The sequence below is a fragment of the Chiloscyllium punctatum genome, chromosome 22 (assembly GCF_047496795.1).
Source record: "Chiloscyllium punctatum isolate Juve2018m chromosome 22, sChiPun1.3, whole genome shotgun sequence".
Classification (NCBI taxonomy): domain Eukaryota; kingdom Metazoa; phylum Chordata; class Chondrichthyes; order Orectolobiformes; family Hemiscylliidae; genus Chiloscyllium; species Chiloscyllium punctatum.
The window spans coordinates 16,351,960-16,374,992 of record NC_092760.1 but is presented as its reverse complement, the minus strand read 5'-3'; the positions used below and the strand labels follow the sequence as shown (position 1 = coordinate 16,374,992).

Here is a 23,033-nt window from a genome sequence, read left to right as displayed (position 1 = left end):
CTCCTAGTCCCCCTAAAATACCAGAGGTCAAAGCATTAAAACACAAATAAATAAATGCCTGAAGAACACTGAGCACCACATAAGAATCAACATCTTCTGAAAGTCTTTCCTACTGACTATATATATATATATATATATATATATAGACTGATTGTAAATATTGTACGGTTTTGTTGCAGGAACCACTGGTGTAAAGATGGAGGGTTAGATGTTGCTTTAAGAGTCCAATCACATAACGTCATTATCGTGTCATCGGTCATTTTGCAGGGAAATGTTTAGTTTAACCTTGTTGCCTGGAGAGTATATAATAAAGCTCATGTCGTTAAGCACTTTAGCCTCCCAGCCTTCTTAACATTATCAATAATGATATAATGAGAATGTGTGTGGGGTAGGGGATGATTATTAAATTTGTAAACAACACAAAGATTGGCTGGGTGGTTAATACTGAGGAAGAAGTTCTTTCGGTTACAAGAAAATACATAGATGGGTTCACCAGAAGGGCAGATCAGTAATAGATCGAATTTAACCATGAAAAGTATGAGGTAATGCACTTTGGAAGAAGTTAACAGTTCAATATTAACTGGTTAGTATAAGGTGGTTGAAAGGGAATGCAAACAGAACACATATCTTTTTAGGTGTGGCATAGATTAAAAGAGCAGGGAGATTATGTTGGAGCCGTACAAAACTATGGTTAGGCCACAACTAAAGTTATTGTGTGCAGTTCTGTTGCCATGCTATAGGAAGGATATGATTGTGCTGGAGAGATGCGGAGGAGAGTCATCATTATGTTACCTGGGTTGGAGCATTTTAGCAACGAAGAGAGTCTGGATAGGCTTGGGTTGCTTTCTTTAGTGTAAAAAGCCTGAGAAGGGACCTGTTTGAAATGTATACGATTGTGAGGGGCATAGATATCATATATAAGAAACAGTCCCCCTTAGTTGAACAATCAACAACAAAGGGCATAACTTTTAAGGTAAAAGGCACAAGGTTTCGCAGCAATTTTAAGGAAAACATTTTCACCCAGTTAGTAGTGGAAATCTGGAATGTACAGTCTTGTACAGTAGTAGAGGAAAAAAACTACACAATCTTTAAAAAGTGCTTGGATAACTGTCATAACATTCAAAGCTATAGGCTAAGTGCTGGAAAGTGGGATTAGTATCAATAAGTGAGTGCCATCTCAATGGGCCAAAGGGGCTCTTCTGTGCTGTACAACTCTGACTCTATATCTCGCATAATCCTAAATCTGGGCTCTACTTCGAAATACATCAGGGCTTGTAAACTGCTTTGGAACAATCTGAGCTCATGAAAGGTACTACAATAAATGTAGCACTATCTTCTTACTTTTCAGAAATATGTATTCCAAAATATCCTTCATCCGACAACCACTGAAACCACACATCATGGCAGAAACCCTAGTCATGTTTTCAAGATAAGGCTCCAAGACATATCTCTGCCAACAGTATTATTTACTTAATCTACTGTTGCACCTGACTCTGTGGAGAGTTTTCTTGCTTCATGATACTGCCTGTTGCTCTGGAAAACCTACCTTGGAGTAACTGTTCCTGTTCTCTTCAAAACTGTCCAATACTGTTCTTCCATTGGAGGTGTCTCAATGTCAAAACAGTTCTCTGTATTAATGAAGTATGTCTCCCAGTGCTGTCCTTCCAAAGTGTCATTGACCACTCTCTCTCTCTTTATGTTATTTATATTCCCTGAGCTGTTCGGTTGTCTTCCTGGAGTGATCATATTTTGGAGATATGATCGAGGAGCTCTTCGTAATTTTTGACAAAACAGAGGCTAATATTCCTTAAGTACTCAGATCCTATATCTACTGAGAATCCACTATGACCTTCATTGATACCATAGACATTGTCATGCTTTTTACCTTTACAAAAAAGACATTCTTTGTCTGAACTAATGTGATGCTGTCACTGTTAACTGATTAATTTGTCTTTTTTTTGAAGAGGTTGTAAGGCAGCGGTGCTGAACTAGTACTAGTGGCCAGCTTTCTTAGATCCAGATTTCTGGGTTTCCATTTTTCAATAACATCAGAAGCTCTTGGAGTCTCAAGAGTTGAAAGTTTCAGTGAATGTTTCCTGGCTGCGACACTCTGAGTTTTGCCTTAATTTTTACCCCCTCAATAGGGGAACTACATGTGAGGATCTGTCTAAATGTTCCTTTTTCCCAAGGGGTATTTATGGGATGTTACAATATTGGAACAGTTAATTAGTAATCAATACTGTATCTATCATTCTGTTAAGTTTCCAATCTGTTAAGTTATTTTAAATTCTTCTTTCTTTGGTTGTACTTTAACTAGTGTTTAAATAAATTGTGTTTTGCTTAATGTTGAGTAGTTTGTCCTATCATATTTCATCTGAGGCTCTTTTACATTTGACTTAAAATAAGAAAACGTTAGTGTCTAGTCTACCTTTAAAAAATTTGAGATGTCTGATTTGGTTCATAACACTAGTACTTAAATCTGACAAGACTCAAATTGTTATTTACCTTTTAAAAATATTAGTTAAGGAAAAAAAATCCTGTCCACCTTCATTGATTTTTTTTAAAAACTCAGTTTAACTTTCTAAAGTATAATTGTCACAGAAAAGGAAACCACCATTGGGATGAAATACCTGAATATAAACATAGAACTTAGAAGAGTACAGCATAGGAAGAGGCTCTTTGGCCCATGATGTAGTGCCGAAAAGACACCATATTAAACTCATCCCTCTGCCTGCCCTTGGTCGATATTCCTCCATTCCTTGCACATTCATGTGCTTATCTGGAACCCCTTACAAGCCCTTCTCATATCTGCCTCAGCCACTACCCCTGGCATTGCGTTACAAATAAAATAAACAAGGATAGGTTATATATATTGACAACAAAAATGGCATCTTCAATGTTATTACCATCTGAAATATTTTCCCATATGATCTGGATATAAAGATCACGGTCACTCCTGCTTTGCTCATGTTGAAAACCAATTGCATGTAGAAATTCATGAGATATCACACCAAAATGAATACACTCTGGATTTTTCAACGATAATATCCGTCCATTTCTTCCAAATCCTACGCTGGAATAGCAGCTAGGAAAATAAAAAAAAGTTAAATAAATTAGCTTTCCTTCATATCTTCAGGAAGTTCAAAAAATCAACTCAAATGCTTCAGTGGTACAGATGGGCATCTTGATTTTCTTACTTTTTCAACTATACCTCAGTATTTTTTTTCTTTATTCTTGATACCTCAAATGACTATAATGAACCCAAAAGCCCTCATGAGAAAGACACACCAGAGGATCCCAATCCTCCTCCAGACACATTCTCATATCATATAGGTATTGCAGGAACCAGCCCAGAGGGTGCCACAATACAATATAAAATGCATAAGAGAAAATATGTAAAGTCTTGCAAGTTTTTAATGATGCAACACCAACCTCCACCATTATTGGCATGCTCTCAGAGATTCTAAACTCTAAGTATGCTCAAAAGCATTTTGTTTTAATGGGAATGGATACAGATTTAACTGTATTAATTCATCCATTGATCTCTGTAATTATACTTAAGTCTGTCAGTGGAACTAATGAGTCAAATGACTGATTCCATACACACAAAAAAGTTTTTACAAGCTCTTGGGGATCTTTCCAAATACCATATATATGTTGAAACTTCTGAAGTCCTAAAATCTTTCAACGTTCTACAAATAAACACATTGATTTTGAAATAAGAAACATCCCATCATTGCTCTGAGGTAAATAAGATAAGATTTCCAGTAACCTGGCAAATACAAGTGCTGACAAGAATATCAAACAAGTGGTGACAAGAGAAAAGTTTAAATCTCCAGGCCCCAGCATTTCTTTCTTTGTAGAAACATTTGAAAAACTTTAAACTTGGAAAAATCCACACTTCTGCGTTTCAAATCAAACTTGCATGTAGATTACCAAGAGGTTGTGCAGAATGAGTTAACACCATAACATGATTTTACATAGTTAAAAATCACACAACACCAGGTTATAGTCCAACAGGTTTATTTGGAAGCACTAGCTTTCAGATACACTCCCACATTTACACATGCACGCTCTCACAGACTTATACCCCTTTACACTCACACACATACTCTCATAGACACTCACAAGCCCTCCCCCCACCTCCCACAGACCCAAATGCACATATACATAAATAGGTTTGTGGGGTGAATTTGTACTTGCAGAATTACATTTTACTTTGCTCAAAAACTGCATGAATCCTTGTAAGATTCTGTAAATCTGTTTTTTAGATTAGAATCAGTCTGACCCCATTGTGGCACAGATAGACAGTCTCAAACAGGGCAGCTCACACCTTTAATGCATTACCTGGGCCAATATGATACCAATTGTTAAAGTTCACTTGAGAATGTAACTTTTAAAAACATTTTGCAATTTACATATGAAAGAACTGAAATCAACATGGTCGTTCTAAAAGATGAGAGTTAACTAACAGTCCAGTTCTTTTTCAATATATAATTTTAACATAGAACATAGAACATAGAAAAATACAGCGCAGTACAGGCCCTTTGGACCTCGATGGTTGCGCCGATCCAAGGCCACCTAACCTACGCTAGCCCACTATCCTCCATATGCCTATCCAATGCCCGTTTAAATACCCATAAAGAGGGAGAGTCCACCACTGCTACTGGCAGGGCATTCCATGAACTCATGACTCGCTGAGTAAAGAATCTACCCCTAACATCTGTCCTATACCTACCACCCCTTAATTTAAAGCTATGCCCCCTCGTAATAGCTGACTCCAAACGTGGAAAAAGGTTCTCATGGTCAACCCTATCTAAACCCCTAATCATCTTGTACACCTCTATCAAGTCACCCCTAAACCTTCTTTTCTCCAATGAAAACAGCCCCAAGTGCCTCAGCCTTTCCTCATAGGATCTTCCTCCCATACCAGGCAACATCCTGGTAAACCTCCTCTGCACCCGTTCCAGTGCCTCCACATCCTTCCTATAGTATGGCAACCAAAACTGCACACAATACTCTAGACGCGGCCGCACCAGAGTCTTATACAACTGCAACATGACCTCAGGACTCCGGAACTCAATTCCTCTACCAATAAAAGCCAGTACACCATATGCCTTCTTCACCGCACTATTTACCTGGGTGGCAACTTTCAGAGATCTGTGTACATGGACACCAAGATCCCTCTGCTCATCCACACTACCAAGTATCCGATCATTAGCCCAGTACCCCATCTTTTTGTTGTTCATACCAAAGTGAATCACCTCACACTTACCCACATTGAACTCCATTTGCCACGTTTCTGCCCAGCTCTGCAGCTTATCTATATCCCGCTGTAACCTGACACATCCTTCCTCACTGTCAATGACTCCATCGACTTTCGTATCATCTGCAAACTTGCTCACCCAACCTTCTAGCCCCTCCTCCAGGTCATTTATAAAAATGACAAACAGCAATGGTCCCAAAACAGATCCTTGCAGAACACCGCTAGTGACGGCACTCCAAGATGAACCTTTACCATCAACTACTACCCTCTGTCTTCTTCCAGCCAGCCAATTCCTAATCCAAACCTCCAACTTATCCTCAATGCCATACCTCCGTATTTTTTGCAGTAGCCTACCATGGGGAACCTTATCAAACGCCTTACTAAAATCCATATACACCACATCTACCGCTTTACCCTCATCCAACTCCTTAGTCACCTTCTCAAAGAATTCAATAAGGTTTGTGAGGCACGATCTGCCCTTCACAAAACCATGCTGACTATCCTTGATCACATTATTCCTATCCAGATGTTCATAAATCCTATCCCTTACAATTCTCTCTAAGACTTTGCCCACAACAGAAGTGAGGCTCACTGGCCTATAGTTACTAGGGTTATCCCTACTCCCCTTCTTGAACAAGGGAACCACATTTGCTATCCTCCAGTCTTCTGGCACTATTCCTGTAGACAACAAGGACATAAAAATCAAGGCCAATGGCTCTGCAATCTCCTCCCTTGCTTCCCAGAGAATCCTAGGATAAATGCCATCAGGCCCAGGGGACTTATATATTTTCACCCTTTCCAGAATTTCCAACACCTCTTCCCTACATACCTCAAAGCCGTCCATTCTAATTAATTGTGACTCGGTATTCACAACGGCAACAATGTCCTGTTCCTGAGTGAATACTGACGAAAAGTATTCATTCAATGTCTCCCCAATCTCTTCAGCCTCCACACGCAACTTCCCACTACTATCCTTGACTGGACCTATTCCTACCCTAGTCATTCTTTTATTCCTGACATACCCATAGAAAGCCTTTGGGTTTTCCCTAATCCTACCAACTAAGGACTTTTCATGTCCCCTCCTTGCTGCTCTTAGCTCTCTTTTCAGATCCTTCCTGGCTACCTTATAACTCTCAATCGCCCCAATTGAACCTTCATGCCTCATCTTTACATGGGCCTCCCTCTTCCCTTTAACAAGGGATTCCAATTCCTTATTAAACCACGGCTCCCTCACACGACCCTTTCCTCCCTGCCTGACAGGTACATACTTATCAAGGACACTCAATAGTTGCTCCTTGAACAAGCTCCACATATCAATTGCACCCTTGCCTTGAAGCCTACTTTTCCAAGCCATGCATCCTAAGTCGTGCCTCACCGCATCATAATTTCCCTGCCCCCAGCAATAACTCTTGCCCTGCAGTGCACACTTATCCCTCTCCATCACTAGAGTAAAAGTCACCAAATTGTGGTCACTGTCCCCAAAGTGCACACCTCCCTCCAATTCTAACACCTGGCCTGGTTCGTTACCCAGAACCAAATTCAGTATGGCCTCACCTCTTGGTGGCCTGTCTACATGTTGTGTCAGGAAACTCTCCTGCACACATTGGACAAACACCAACCCATCTAACGAACTCGAGCTATAGCTTTCCAGTCAATATCAGGAAAGTTAAAGTCCCCCATAATAACCACCCTATTACTTTCACTCTTCTCCTGAATCATCCTTGCAATCCTTTCTTCTACGTCTCTCGGACTATTAGGAGGCCTGTAGAAAACTCCTAACAGGGTGACCTCACCTTTCATATTCCTAACCTCAGCCCAAACTACCTCAGATGGCGAGTCTTCATCCATCGTCCTTTCCACCGCTGTAATACTATCTTTGACAAGCAATGCCACACCTCCCCCTCTTTTACTCCCACCTCTGACCCTACTAAAACATTTAAACCCTGGAACCTGCAACAGCCAATCCTGTCCCTGTTCTACCCATGTCTCCGTAATAGCCACAACATCGAAATCCCAGGTACCAACCCACGCTGCAAGTTCACCTACCTTATTTCGTATACTTCTTGCATTGAAGTATACACACTTCAAGCTACTTTCCTGTTTACAGGCACCCTCCTTTGAGATTGATGCCATGTTCCTAACCTCCCTATACTTCAGGTCCTGCACCCTAAAGCTACAGTCTAGGTTCCCATGCCCCTGCAGAGTTAGTTTAATTTTAGTTACATCACCTGTAAACTTATGCTATAAATTCTGTACCTTACAATCTTATACTTCACAACCATCTGATGAAGGAGCGGCGCTCCGAAATCTAGTGCTTCCAAATAAACCTGTTGGACTATAACCTGGTGTTGTGTGATTTTTTTAAACTTTGTACACCTTAGTCCAACACCGGCATCTCCAAATCATGATTCTGCATGTCTTTGGTAGAAGAAAGCTGGAAACACTCTGTTTTCAACTAAGAAACTGTAATTGGCCATTAAAAGATATAGGGCTTTCTCTCACAGGTTCCAGCTCTATGTGATATGACATTGTTACACTGCAATCTAATAATGAACAAAATAGTTATTATCTAATTATCTACACCTCCTTCCTGGTTATTTAATTCTATCCATTAACAACTTTCAATTTAATTTATTCTTACTCTGCCTGGTCCCACAAAGTTACTGCCAATCTCTGAGATAAAGAGAAAGGTACTACAATTATTAAATAACCTGTCTGAAAGGGTTTAAAAATAATAGCTTAATAAAATAATTTGCAGAACAATATTTAGAGGCAGACAGTTGTGAATTTCTAGCTGTGGATAACTGACAAGAGCATAAAAGTGTTAGTTAAGCCACTTGTTTTAGGAGCTAACTTTTCAGAAAGATAGTAAAGGAGTAATAAGATAACGCTTACAGGCAAACAAAGAGATTATTTCTTCATTGAATTTAGAGCCTTGACAGAAGTCATTAAATCACACTAATTGATATTCACAAATCAGACATGTACTGTTATGCAACGATAAATAGTAGACTATCGTGGAATCAGATATGATGACATGTATATGGCTTCACACTAAATGTGTATTATAATTCAATATCAAGGGATCATTTTAGGAGCGCCAAGTCAGAAGTTAATTCAGGAGAAAGTGAGGACTGCCAAGGCTGGAGATTAGAGTCGAGACTGTGGTGCTTATGCCAGAAATGTTGATTGTCCTGCTCCTCAGATGCTGTCTGTCCTGCTGTTTTTCTAGCACCACACTCTCGACTCAGAAGTTAATTCAGTACAACTATCTGGATTAAATAGCTATTCTTCTTGGAATGCCAAACGTCATTGGGAAGGGACTAGAATATACAGATTGTGGGACTAAATATTCATTGATCACTATAGATTTAAGGAATAATAATGGCTACTGAGGTGAAGGGAATGTGATAACCTCATCTGGAACCTGATAGATGGAGTTAGGTCAGACATTTAGGATCTAAGATTCACAACCATGTAGTGACATCTATTTAATTAAATCTTAAATTTTCTACTGCCACGGACTGCAGGAAATAATGTAACTATTTGTTGGGAGATAACTAGTTGATGGGGTTTACTATTGGAGTAAGAATTTGGTTATGTGGATGACGATATGTGCTGTCCAAAACAATGCACGACTAGGTCCATGACTAGTCTTTGCTACACACCATTGCTCCTTGAACAATGGAGGATGAAAGAAAAATAGAGGCTGGTATTTTAGGGTCCTTCCAAACTCTCCCGTTGGATCAAATATACAAAACCTTAAACACAAGAGCCAGCAGAACAGCTTCTTCCATGCTGTTATGAGACTTCTGAATGGACGTCTCAAATTTTAAATTTAATGTTGCTCTCACTCTTTGTGCACCTTCTCTGCAGCCATAACATTGTATTTCTCACTCAGTTCTATTACCCCTATGCACTTTTTATGGTATGATCTGCATGTGCTACACATAAAACAAACCTTTTCATTCCACTTTGTGTATGTGGCAATAATAAATCAAATCAAAACAAATTCTAGGAGGGGGGGGGAGGGCAGGTTAGACAACCTCCTCATGTATCTGCTCCTGGGCCTGGCCATAAACAGGTCCAGGCAGCAGTCCGTGGAGGGGGTTGCTATGGCCGACTGCCTGCCCCTCTTCCTCGGTTATGTTAGAGCCCAGGTTTCCCTGGAGAAGGAACACGCGGTGTCCACCAACACCCTTGAACTGTTCAGGGAGAGGTGGGCCCCATAGTGAGTGGCGCGTATTATTTCCCCCTCCAATTCTATTTTGATTTAATCCCTGCCCTCTCCTTCACTGTTTGAGCATGGAGCATTGCCCTTTGATGTGAAGGGCACTGCTTGTCACTGGCCACTTGGGTGCTTCCTTTCTTCCTGGTGGTGGAAATCGAATAAAGAGTTGTACACCTTGTTTCTTTCACTGTGTCTCACACCTGTACACACACAACATGGGTGCTGGGGACAAAATAAGCACTACCATGGTTAGGTGGTAGTGTGGGGTATAAAAAAAAGATTAAAATCTGCTCAGTTTAGGGGACTGACTCTGAGCTGATTGGCCACAGCCAGTGTAATGTGCACAAGTAAATAATGGGTGACTTGGTGACAGGAAACCAGCCAAAAATAAGAAAAATATATAAACAGGAGATTCACCAAGTGTGGAAGGGGGAGTATAGATCAGAGGACCTCTTTGTGGGTCTGTTTCTGGGCCTGGCCAAACTGGCCATAAACAGGTCCAGGCAGTGGGCCATGGAGGAGTCATTTGGGTCGACTGCCTGTCCCCCTTCCGTGGCTACGTCAGACCCCGGGTGGCTCTGGAGAAGGAGCGCGCAGTGTCCACGAACACCCTTGAGCTGTTCAGGGAGAGGTAGGCACTGCAGGGAGTGGAATGTATTATCTCCCCCTCCAACTCTATTTTGATTTAATCCCTTCCCTCCCCTTAACTGTTTGATCTCGCAGCATTACCCTTTGATGAGAAGGACACTGCTTGTCACTGGTCACTTGGGTGTTTGCTTTCTTCCTGGTGATGTAAATTGTATAAAGATTTGTGCAACTTGTGTCTTTCACTGTATCGCACACCTACACACAAAGAACGTGTGCTGGGGAAAAAATAAGCACTACTGCAGTTAGGCGGTAGTGTGGGAAGAAGAAGAAGTAAAAGAGGGAAGAAAAGAAAAATATAAATAAACAGGAGATTCATCCGGTGCGGAGGGGTGAGGGCAGATCAGAGGACTTCCTCATGGGTCTGCTCCTGGGCCTGATCAAACTGGCCATAAACAGGTCCAGGCAGCAGGCCGTGGAGGGGGTCATAGAGATGTACAGCATGGAAACAGAACCTTCGGTCCAACCTGTCCATGCCAACTAGATATCCCAACCCAATTTAGTCCCACATGCCAGCACCCGGCCCATATCCCTCCAAACCATTCCTATTCATATACCCATCCAAATGCCTCTTAAATGTTGCAATTGTACCAGCCTCTACCACTTCCTCTGGCAGCTCATTCCATATATGTACCACCGTGGGCGGCACGGTGGCACAGTGGTTAGCACTGCTGCCTCATAGCGCCAGAGACCAGGGTTCATTTCCCGCCTCAGGCGTCTCTCTGTGTGGAGATTGCACATTCTCCCCGTGTCTGCGTGGGTTTCCTCCGGGTGCTCCGGTTTCCTCCCACACTCCAAAGATGTGCAGGTCAGGTGAACTGGCCATGTTAAATTGCCCGTAGTGTTAGGTAAGGGGTAGATGTAGGGGTATGGGTGGGTTGCGCTTTGACGGGGCGGTGTGGACTTGTTGGGCCGAAGGGCCTGTTTCCACACTGTAAGTAATCTAATCTAATCTAATCTCTGTGTGAAAACGTTTCCCTGTAGGTCTCTTTTATATCTTTCCCCTCTCACCCTAAACCTATGCCCTCTACTTCTGGAGTCCCCGACCCCAGGGAAAAGACTTTGCCTATTTATCCTATCCATGCCCCTCATAATTTTGTAAACCACTATAAGGTCACCCCTCAGCCTCCAATTTTCCAGGGAAAACAGCCCCAGCCTGTTCAGCCTCTCCTTATAGCTCAAGTCCTCCAACCCTAGCAACATCCTTGTAAATCTTTTCTGAACCCTTTCAAGTTTCACAACATCTTTCCGATAGGAAGGAGGCCAGAATTGCACACAATATTCCGATTGCCTGCTTCTCTTCCGCGGTTATGTTAGAGCCTGGGTGTTTCTGGGAAAGGAGCACGCAGAGTCCACCAACACCCTTGAATCGTTCAGGGAGAGGTGGGCACCGCAGGGAGTAAAGTGTATTATTTCCCCCCCAACTCTATTTTGATTTAATCCCTGCCCTCCCCTTCACTGTTTGATCATGCAGCATTGCCCTCTAAGAAGGGCACTGCTTGTCACTGGCCACTTAGGTGTTTCCTTTCTTCTTGGTGGTGGAAATTGAATAAAGAGTTGTACACCTTGTGTCTTTCACTGTGTCTCACACCTGCACACACACATGTAGTCAGGTGGTAGTGTGGGGGTTTTATATCTAAACAAGAGAAAAAAAGAAAAAATATAAATAAATAAACAAAGAAAAAAAAGAAAATGTATTGGAGATTATATAAATAATTATTTACACACTTATTGTTTCTCACTGTGTCCGACATCGGCACATTAAAAAAACGGGAGATTCAACGAGCCTCCTCATTCTAGGGACTGATGCTGAACTGGCTGGTCAGTTGTGCACATGTAAAGAAAGGATAACTTGGTGATCAGATACTGGCCTCTGTGCAGCTATTTCAGACACAAAACTGTTACTTAAGCCATTTGCTTTAGGAGCTAACTTGGCTGGAAAATAGTAAAGGAGCAATAAGATTATGCTCACAGTTAAATAAAGAGGTTGCTTATTCATTGAACGTCTGAGCCTAAATAGAAGTCATTAAAATCCCAGGGATGTTGGAAGGGGAGAATAACCGATCTGAATACACTTTGGCCCTCAACCCCTCTCTTCGCTCCCTCAATAGTGATACAGCATCCCCTTGTCCTCACCTACCATCACTCCAGCATCCACATCCAGAGGATCACCAGCCGTACTTTCTGCCTCCTCCAATGTGATGCCACCACTAGAAACATATTGCCCTCCCCACCACTTGACAGACTTCTGTAGGGACCATTTCATCCTGGGCACTTTGGTCCACTCTTCATTCACTTCAATATCCCTCCACAGTCTTATGGCATCTTCTACCGCAACCACAGAAAGTGTAACACCTGACTGTTTACTTTCTCCATTTCAATATCCAAGGAACCAAACACACCTTCTATGTGAAGCAACACTTTAAATGCACTTCACACAATCTAGTCTATTGCATTCGCTGCACACAATGTGGTCTCCTCTACACTGGGGAAACAAAGTGCAGACTGAGTTACCACTTCAGAGAACACTTGCATCATGTTTGCAAAAGAGACCTTGCACTTCCAGTTGCCTGCCACTTTAGCATACCATCCTGTTCCCTTGCCAACATCTCTGTCTCAGGCATGCTACAGTGCTCCAGTGAAACCTGGAATTCTGCTTGAGGACCTTGCAGTCTTCTGGACTCTATCAAGTTTAATAACTTTAGGGCTTGAGCTCTTCCACATCCTTGCTCCAAAACACCAGGCCTTGTTATCACTCAGTTTGCTATTACACACAACTCATTGTTAGCTACTAACAGTCCCCATTAATAGCTACTCACCCTCCTAACCTGATCATTATCTACTCCTTTGTCTTTGTTCTTCTCTCTCTTTGGACTCAAACCCCACCTATCGTTCACTCCTTACCCACGCCTCCAACCCTATCTTCTGCATATCAACCAACATTTTCCTAGCTACCATTAGTTCTGAGGAATGGTCACTTGATCCAAACTGTTAACTCTGATTTCTCTCTGCAGATGCTGTCAGGCTTACTGAGCTTTTGCAGCAATTTCTACTTTTTATCTCTGATAATGTATGCCTTCACACTAAATGCATGCTACAATTAGATAGGCATACCTGTGTAGCGAGAGGTTAATTGTATTCGTATTTTATGCACGATGTAAACCTAACCCATTGTAATGATTTGATTTTGGTAACTGTACACTTCTTAACTGATGTATGTTAGTTTCTTTTGACAAAATCTAAGAGTATAACTATTTTTGTAATCCTTTGTTCTGGATCGCCAGCATGTCATTTTTAGATACTGTAAAGTCCATGCCTCTTGCCAGGTAATAAAAGCCATTTTACCACTCTACGGATCTCTGCCTGGTCACTGTCTAAGGATAAGGGTCAGAGGATTGTGGGACCTCAGAAATTGTCGCAATACTACCCAATTATTCCCTTCCTTCTTTTAGACAAAGTGCAAGAACACAAACATTCTAAAGATGATTATGTGAATAGTCTACTGAAGTGACTGAGTTATTTTTATTTTCGTTAGGCAGTCAAACTAGGCTTGCAAAGCCCATTTGAAGAATAAAGATAAACAAAAGGACTCAGAACATGGCCAAAGCAGTTTGATTCCAGATCAAGAACAAGTCCCCAGGAAGAATACTGGTAGCTCCTGCACTTAATGGTGCTGCTCAAAGGCATGGTCCGGTTTGTATGATGGTGATCCTTTTCCTCTGGACCTTAGTCAAGGTGGTTTCCACAGTCACTTGTCAAAAAGCATGCGTAAAGTTAAGGAGCTGAGCATGTAATCTCCTTTTACCATCTGGTGAAAATTTCTTTCATCATGCAACATCCACCTTGGAGATGGGCCCATGTAGTTACTTGACTTCAAGCCACCAGGGCTAGTAGTTTAGATTCATAGAGTCATAGAGATGTACAGCATGGAAACAGACCCATCCATGCCGACCAGATATCCCAACCCAATCTAGTCCCACCTGCCAGCACCCGGCCCATATCCCTCCAAACCATTCCTATTCATATACCCATCCAAATGCCTCTTAAATGTTGTAATTGTACCAGCCTCCACTACATCCTCTGGCAGCTCATTCCATACATGTACCACCCTGTGCGTGAAAAAGTTGCCCTGTAGGTCTCTTTTATACTTTTCCCCTCTCACCCTAAACCTATACCCTCTAGTTCTGGACTCCCCGACCCCAGGGAAAACACTTTGCCTATTTATCCTATCCATGCCCCTCAAAATTTTGTAAACCTCTATAAGGTCACCCCTCAACCTCCAACACTCCAGGGAAAACAGCCCCAGCCTGTTCAGCCTCTCTCTGTAGCTCAGATCCTCCAACCCTGGCAACATCCTTGTAAACCTTTTCCGAACCCTTTCAAGTTTCACAACATCTTTCCGATAGGAAGGAGACCAGAATTGCACGCAATATTCCAACAGCGGCCTAACCAATGTCCAGTACAGCCGCACCATGACCTCCCAACTCCTGTACTCAATACTCTGACCAATAAAGGAAAGTATACCAAATGCCTTCTTCACTATCCTATCTACCTGCGACTCCACTTTCAAGGAGCTATGAACCTGCATTCCAAGGTCTCTTTGTTCAGCAACACTCCTTAGGACCTTACCATTAAGTGTATAAATCCTGCTAAGATTTGCTTTCCCAAAATGCAGCACCTCGCATTTATCTGAATTAAACTCCATCTGCCACTTCTCAGCCCATTGGCCCATCTGGTCCAGATCCTGTTGTAATCTGAGGTAACCCTCTTCGCTGACCACTACACCTAAGGCAATGAAAATGCATTTGCGCTTTAAGATGAATAGATCCAACTTGATTTGTTCCTCCAATGGGTCAAATGAGAACAATTCTGGTTTCCTTGCAATCTTGCCTATGGATAGCACAACTTCGACAATAAGAGACATTGGATGAAATCTGTGTCATTTTCGTAGTTTCATGGAGGGCTTCTCTCCAGGAGGCCTAGCAGGTTTTCTCATGCAATCATTCTAAATTCATCTCATTGACTATATACCACATTCTTATTACACCCCTCTCATCCAATGCTAGCCCAATTGTCCCCGTCATTGCGGATAGAAGTACATGCCACTCCTGGAATACCTTGGCATCCCTGCCATCAGTGCCATTTTTAAAAGGCTTTGTGTGCCAGTCAAGCACTGCCAGCCCTAAACTGCCCTGCACAATTCGTCACATTTCTCTTGGACATGCAAGAAATGGGGCAATTGACACCCCCCCCTTACTGGATATTGGCCTGAAAATCTTCGTGGTTGGGGTGATGCAACGGAGGGCTCTGCTCCTTTCCAGGATCAGCAGAGGAGAGCAAAACACCAGACCAAGACACCTTCCTACTGGTCTGAAGTTGCCACCTGGGTCCATGGGATCTTAGCAATCTGGACAATGTTGTGATTCTGTTCGCCAAGTTGGGACAACAACAACAACAACAACGAGCACCCGAGCTACAAATCTTCTCACAAACTTTGAATCTGGAGAATGCTACTTCACATTCACTCTCTCTCTCTGTAACTACACACACCTCCCACCAAGGCTCATGCTCTACTACTCTTGTTATTGAATGCAACATCTCCCCTCACTTCTTTTTATTCACCCAATCTCCCTACAATATTCTGTACCTCCTCTGTGTTGTCTACTCACTCACTCAGAATACCTCAACTTTGTCCCCATCTTCACCAATATTGACAGCTGTGGAAATTACTTTCATCTAATTCAATCTTTTCTATCATTGTATTCCAGTTGAAAATGGTCCATAAGAAGGAGAAAAGAGTCAAGACCAGCTGTGGTGTGCCCAACATTAGACTTCTTATCTCCTACAAGAAGATCCTGATCCTGACCGCCTGAATGGCTGACTGACCTTTCCTGGGACCCTGGATTGATGTCAGATAGCTGATATAACTGAGGACTATTTCTCTTCAATCATGATACACGTCATTTGGTTGAAGCACATTCATTGTGTTGCTGTGTAATCTGCAGGCATGTAGTGTAGTTGTGAGATGGCCGTAGTATAATGCTGTACAGTACTTAGGATAGCTAGAAGGGAGCATTAAAAAGCTTGGGCTTGTAGGATTAAGGAAAACCCCAAGGCGTTCTACACTTATGTGAGGAAAAGAGGATGGCCAGAGTGAAGGTTGGGCCAATAAGGGGTGGTGAAGGGAACTTGTGCCTACGGTTGGAGGAGGTGGAGGTGATCCTTAAATGAATACTTTGCTTCAGTATTCACTACTGACAGGGACCGTGTCGTTTGTGAGGACAGTATGAAGCAGGCTGATATGCTTGAATAGGTTGATGTTAAGGAGGATGTGCTGAAAGTTTTGAAAAAATATGAGGATAGATAGGACCCCCAGCCCAGGTGGGATATACCTAAGGTTTCTATTGGAAGCGAGGGAAGAGACTGCTGCACTTTTGGTGATGATCTTTGTGTCCTCGCTGTCCACTGGATTAGTACCAGATGATTGGAGGATGGCAAATATTATTCCCTTGTTCAAGAAAGGGAATAGATCAGTCAGCTTTACATCTGTAGTGACCAAATTATTGGAGAGGATTCTGAGAGACAGGATTTATGATTATTTGATTAGAGATAGTCAGCACAGTTTGTTTAGAGATAGTCAGCATGGCCTTGTGAGGTGCAGATCATGCCTCACAAGCCTTACTGAATTACTTGAGGATGTGAGAAAACATATTGATGAAGATAGAGCCATGGATGTAGTATATATGGATTTTAGCAAGGCTTTTGATAAGGTTCCCCATTCAGAAAGTAAGGAAGCATGGGATACAGGAAACCCTGTCTGGATACAGAATTGGCTGGCCCAAAGAAGACAAGGGTTGGTAGTAAATGGAAAGTATTTAGCCTGGAGCTCGGTGACCAGTTGTTTTCCACAGGGATCTATCTGTTCTGGGACCCCTGCTCTTATGATTTTTATAAATGACTTGGATGAGGAAGTGGAAGGGTGGGTTAGTAAGTTTGCCAATGACATAGAGGTTGGTGGAGTTGTGGATAGTCTGGAGGGCTATTGTAGGTTGCAATGGAATATTGACAGGGTACAGAGCTGGGCTAATAAGTGGCAGATGGAGTTCAACCTGGAAAAGTATGAACTGATTCATTTTGGAAGGTTGAATTTGAATGCAGATTACAGGGTTAAAGGCAGGATTCTTGGCAGTGTGGAGGAACAAAGGGATATTGGGGTTCATGCCCATATATCCCTCAAAGTTGCCACCCAAGTTGATAGTGTTGTTAAGAATGTATATGGTGTGTTGGCAGGAGGATTGATTTTAAGAGCCACAAGGTTATACTGCAGCTATATAAAGCCCTGGTTAGACCACACTTGGAATATTGTGTTCAGGTCCGGTTGTTTCATTATAGGAAGGATGTGGAAGCTTTCAAGTGGGTGCAGAGGAGATTTATCAAAATGCTGCCTGGACTGGAGGGCATGTCTTATGAAGAAAGATTTAGGGAGCTAAAGCTTTTCTCAGTGGTGCAAAGAAGGATAAGAGGTGACTTGATAGAGGTGTACAAGATGTTGAGAGGCATTGATAGAGTGGATAGCTAGAGACATTTTCCCAGGACGGAAATGGCTATCACAAGGGGACATTATTTTAAGGTGATTGGAGGAAGGTTTAGGGTAGGTTCTTTACACACATGTCAGAGTAGGTTCTTTACACAGAGAGTGGTAGGTGCTTGGAATGCACTGCAGGCAGTGGTGGCAGAGTCAGATACATAGAATCACGACAGGCACTGAGGAAGCGAATGTGGCTGTGGTAGCGAGTTTGTTTCACGACATGGTTGAAGAGCTTCAGGGCAGAGGAAATGACCTGGGAGTTGCAGTGGGAGAGGGACTCCCTGAGATTCTTGTAGAGAGAGGAGGAAAACTTCTTCAAGGCAGGCATCCTTGCAAGAGGATTCGCAGTAGGGTTAAAATCAACTCGGTAAAAACAATAACTGCAGATGCTGGAAACCAAATTCTGGATTCGTGGTGCTGGAAGAGCACAGCAGTTCAGGCAGCATCCAAGTAGCTTTGAAATCGACGTTTCGGGCAAAAGCCCTCCAAGCCCTCCGTTTTTTCCTCTCCAGACGTCCCCAGCAGTACCTTTCCACCGACACTCTCATTCGTTTGGCCGAACTGGTCCTCACCCTTACAATTTCTCCTTTGAATCCTCCCACTTCCTCCAGACCAAAGGGGTAGCCATGGACACACGTATGGGTCCCAGCTATGCCTGTCTCTTTGTTGGCTACGTAGAGCAGTTGATCTTCCGTAATTACACCGGCACCACTCCCCACTTCTTCCTCCGCTACATTGATGACTGCATTGGCGCCACCTCGTGCTCCCGCGAGGAGGTTGAGCAATTCATCAACTTCACCAACACATTCCACCCTGACCTTAAATTTACCTGGACCATCTCTGACACCTCCCTCCCCTTCCTGGACCTCTCCATCGCCATTAATGACGACCGACTTGACACTGACATTTTTTACAAACCCACCGACTCCCACAGCTACCTGGATTACACCTCTTCCCACCCTATCTCTTGCAAAAATGCCATCCCGTATTCCCAATTCCTCTGCCTCCGTCGGATCTGCTCCCAGGAGGACCAGTTCCACCACAGAACACACCAGATGGCCTCCTTTTTTAGAGACCGCAATTTCCCTTCCCACGTGGTTAAAGATGCCCTCCAACGCATCTCGTCTACATCCCGCACCTCCGCCCTCAGACCCCACCCCTCCAACCGTAACAAGGACAGAACGCCCCTGGTGCTCACCTTCCACCCTACAAACCTTCGCATAAACCAAATCATCCGCCGACATTTCTGCCACCTCCAAACAGACCCCACTACCAGGGATATATTTCCCTCCCCACCCCTTTCCGCCTTCCGCAAAGACCGTTCCCTCCGCAACTTCCTGGTCAGGTCCACGCCCCCAAACAACACACCCTCCAATCCTGGCACTTTCCCCTGCCACCGCAGGAACTGTAAAACCTGCGCCCACACCTCCTCCCTCACCTCTACCCAAGGCCCTAAAGGAGCCTTCCACATCCATCAAAGTTTTACTTGCACATCCACTAATATTATTTATTGTATCCGTTGCTCCCGATGTGGTCTCCTCTACATTGGGGAGACTGGGCGCCTCCTAGCAGAGCGCTTTAGGGAACATCTCCGAGACCCCCGCACCAATCAACCAAACCGCCCCGTGGCCCAACATTTCAACTCCCCCTCCCACTCTGCCGAGGACATGGAGGTCCTGGGCCTCCTTCACCGCTGCTCCCTCACCACCAGACGCCTGGAGGAAGAACGCCTCATCTTCCGCCTCGGAACACTTCAACCCCAGGGCATCAATGTGGACTTCAACAGTTTCCTCATTTCCCCTTCCCCCACCTCACCCGAGTACTAAACTTCCAGCTCAGTAACTGTCCCCATGACTTGTCCGGACTTGTCCTATCTGCCTATCTTCTTTTCCACCTATCCACTCCACCCTCTCCTCCTTGACCTATCACCTTCATCCCCTCCCCCACTCACCCACTGTACTCTATGCTACTTTCTCCCCACCCCCACCCTCCTCTAGCTTATCTCTCCACGCTTCAGGCTGACTGCCTTTATTCCTGATGAAGGGCTTTTGCCCGAAACGTTGATTTCAAACCTACTTGGATGCTGCCTGAACTGCTGTGCTCTTCCAGCACCACTAATCCAGAATTTGGATTTCAGCATCTGCAGTCATTGTTCTTACCGGGTCTTTCATTATGTTGGCTGTTTTCCTGGGGCAGTAGGAAGTATAGACGGAGTGAATGGGTGGAAGGTGGTTTGCATGATGGACTGGGTTGCGTTCACAACTCTGTAGCTTCTTGTAGTCTTGGGAACAGCATTTGCCATTCCAAGGTATGGTGCATCCGAATAACATACTTTTTATGGTGCATGCATAAAGATTGGTAAGATTCATTGTAAATATGGTAAATCTCCTTAGCCTTCTGAGGAAGTAGAGGCATTGGTGTGCTTTCCTAGCCATAGCTTCTATGTGGATGGACCAGGACAGATTGTTGATATTTATGCCTGGGAACTTGAATCCCTCAACCACCTCTACCTTAGCACCATTAATACAGATAGGGGTGTGTCCTCCATTCTGCTTCCTTAAGTCCATGACCAGCTCCTTCATTTTGCTGACATTAAAATCAACATAAATCAATCGTGAAGAAAGGATCAGTGAAGATTTTGCCAATCACAGGGAGTGATACAGTGGCATTTTGACTTTTGAAGTGAGGTGGCTGCCAATACGTTTTGCTGTGAGTGCACTAATGCAAAACCATAATGTAATGATCAAAACACTGCATAGAGCAAGTGAAAAAATGCAACAATTTAATAATCTAATAAACAAAGCTTACCAAAAAATACGCTCAAAGCCACAATATCACCTTGACATTGACAGCTCTGTATGGCATTTTCAGTGAACTTGTACCCCTATGCAAATTCTTACAAGATGCTGTTTGACAACAATTGAGTGCACATCTGAGGGAGGTGGAGAGGGTTTAAACTGTACTTGTAGATCAAACGTAAACTCAGGGCACATTTTGTTGAGCATCTCAGCTGGGCCTGCAGGGGCTGACCTGACCTCCCATTTTAATTCCACTTCCCACTCCCTTTCTATCATGACCATCCTCGGCTTCCTCCATTACCACAGCGAATCCGACATAAATTGGAGGAACACCTCATTGTTTTGTGTTGCTCACAAGACAAAGTTTTTCACTGTGCCTCGGAACACATGAGAATAAATTCAATTCAATTCAATTTAATTCTCCCGCCTGGGCAGCCTACAACGTTGAGTTCTCCAATTTCAAATTGCCTCCCTTCCCATTCACCAACTCCCTTTCCAGCCCCTCCCCCTCTCTTCCATTCTTCTGACCAACTGTTCCTTCCTGATGCTGCCTGGCTTGCTGTGTTCTTCCAGTCTCCTGCTTGACAATTGAGGCGATGTAATTTATGAATGCCAAGATCAATCAACCAAACTCAGTATCTCGGTGACCAGTGTTTATTGGAGTAGGCAAGTTAAGATTTTGGTTGCTTTCAACAGCGTGCATGCAATCCTTTAATATATTCAACTGCCTTGTGACCACCTGGAAAGCAGATTTCCACAAGAGGAATTATGAGAATAATGTGACATTTGATCAGGCTCTAGCAATTGCCAAGACCACCAGTTACGAATTTAGAAAATGACAGTGTTGTGCAACTGAAAGAGAAAAATTCTACTTTTATGCCAAATTCTGATGAAACTACAACAAAGATATCTGAATCAAGTTTATTGTTGGAGACAAAGTAAAGACAGGTTGTATTCAGACAGTGATTTGGTAGATTATGCTTTGGTACAGAACTAGTTTCAAGAAGTGCCCATTCTTCTGGACATTCGTGCATTATTTCAGGCATTAATGCTGACTGTGAATATGCATTTAGTATCATGAACTTGATTAAGTGAAACCCATAAATTGATCACTTCGACAACTTGATGAAAAATGGGTAGTACATTTCATCTGGACAAAATATTATTCTGAATGCACTCGACAATCATTGGGCAGCAAATAAAGATAGGCATGGAGAGCTGCTAATAAAAGGAGTAAATAAATTATTAGTATCCTCTTTTGTAGTATATGTGGTGTAAATGGGTCCCTGTATTTCTCAGCTGAGCCATAAATACCTGTAATTATAAAATTATAAAAATGCACACTTTAGTTAACACTGAAAAAAATGCCGTATCCAGGTAAAATGCCTGTAACTGTAAAATAAGTGCACATTTTTCATAGTTAAATAAATTTCAAAAAAAAAGTTGCAATATGACATCCACTCAATAGAGATAAAAGCTGCTCTGACTACTCTGGGTTTTGCATGGACTCAGAAAAATTAGAGCGCACGTGCACTCCAGCTGACCTGATTTGACTCACCTGTCGCCCAAAAGTACATTGACTCCTTTCTGACCAAGCCCTGCTCCACTCAGTCCACCTTAAGTCCTTATTTACTAAGCAATCACTCGATCCACCCATCACCCTGCTATCTTTCCTACCTATCACATTATCTACCTGCCATAACTATCTGCTACTTTCTCCATCAGTCACTCTATCACCCAACAGGTATGCTTCCGTACCTCACACCCTATGCTTTGCCAATTTACCTCACCTCCCTTACCCACTTACCTCATCTTGTCATCTTAATTTGCCAGAACTCATTAAAATGTCAAAATAATGGAAATTTAAATTTATAATTAAAATAACAATTACATCAAATCTTTAACAAATGTATAACACAGCATATAATTTATTAATTCAAAAAATGGTTTTACATAATTAAAGGAAATGCCTTCACAAGCTTCACTACATTTATTTTTTGCTAATCTGTCCTGTTGTTACTGCCTTTAAGAGTATTCCCATGTACTCCAGCATAGTGCAAGGAGGCCAAGCCACTCTCTATTGTGTAGAGCTTAGTCCTCCTTTCGATTACAGAAACACCAAGACAGCTTCCACACCTCTCTGCAGGTTCACCACCCTCTGGCTGAAGAAATTCTTCCTCATCTCAGTTCTAAAGGTTCACCCTGAGGCTGTGCCCTCCGGTCCTAGTCTCTCCTACTTGTGGAATCATCTTCTGCATGTCTACGCTATCCAGGCCTCTCAACATCCTGTTAATTTCAATGAGATTCCCCCATGAGCCTTCTAAATTCCATTCAATGTGGCAGACTAGCACCTAGATCTGATCCTTTGATTGTGGGACAACCTGATCTCACATCCTTCTTTTGTACATTGATGTGCAATTAGTTCTGTACTGTAACCACAAACTGCCAACTTATTTTTAAGTATACCTGTTCCTGCTCCTGCCCTTTTGCAGTCTTCATTGAATT

At 42.9% G+C, this 23,033-nt stretch overlaps 1 protein-coding gene across 1 annotated transcript in view; it reads right to left on the bottom strand.

Moving 5' to 3' along the window:
- LOC140493867 (astacin-like metalloendopeptidase) overlaps positions 1-23,033 on the bottom strand; it is a 242,762-nt gene that overhangs the window by 113,093 nt on the left and 106,636 nt on the right. The window contains exon 7 of the mRNA XM_072592859.1: positions 2,907-3,085. Within this exon, the coding sequence (XP_072448960.1) occupies positions 2,907-3,085 (179 nt within the window). The remainder of the gene's footprint in view (positions 1-2,906; positions 3,086-23,033) is intronic.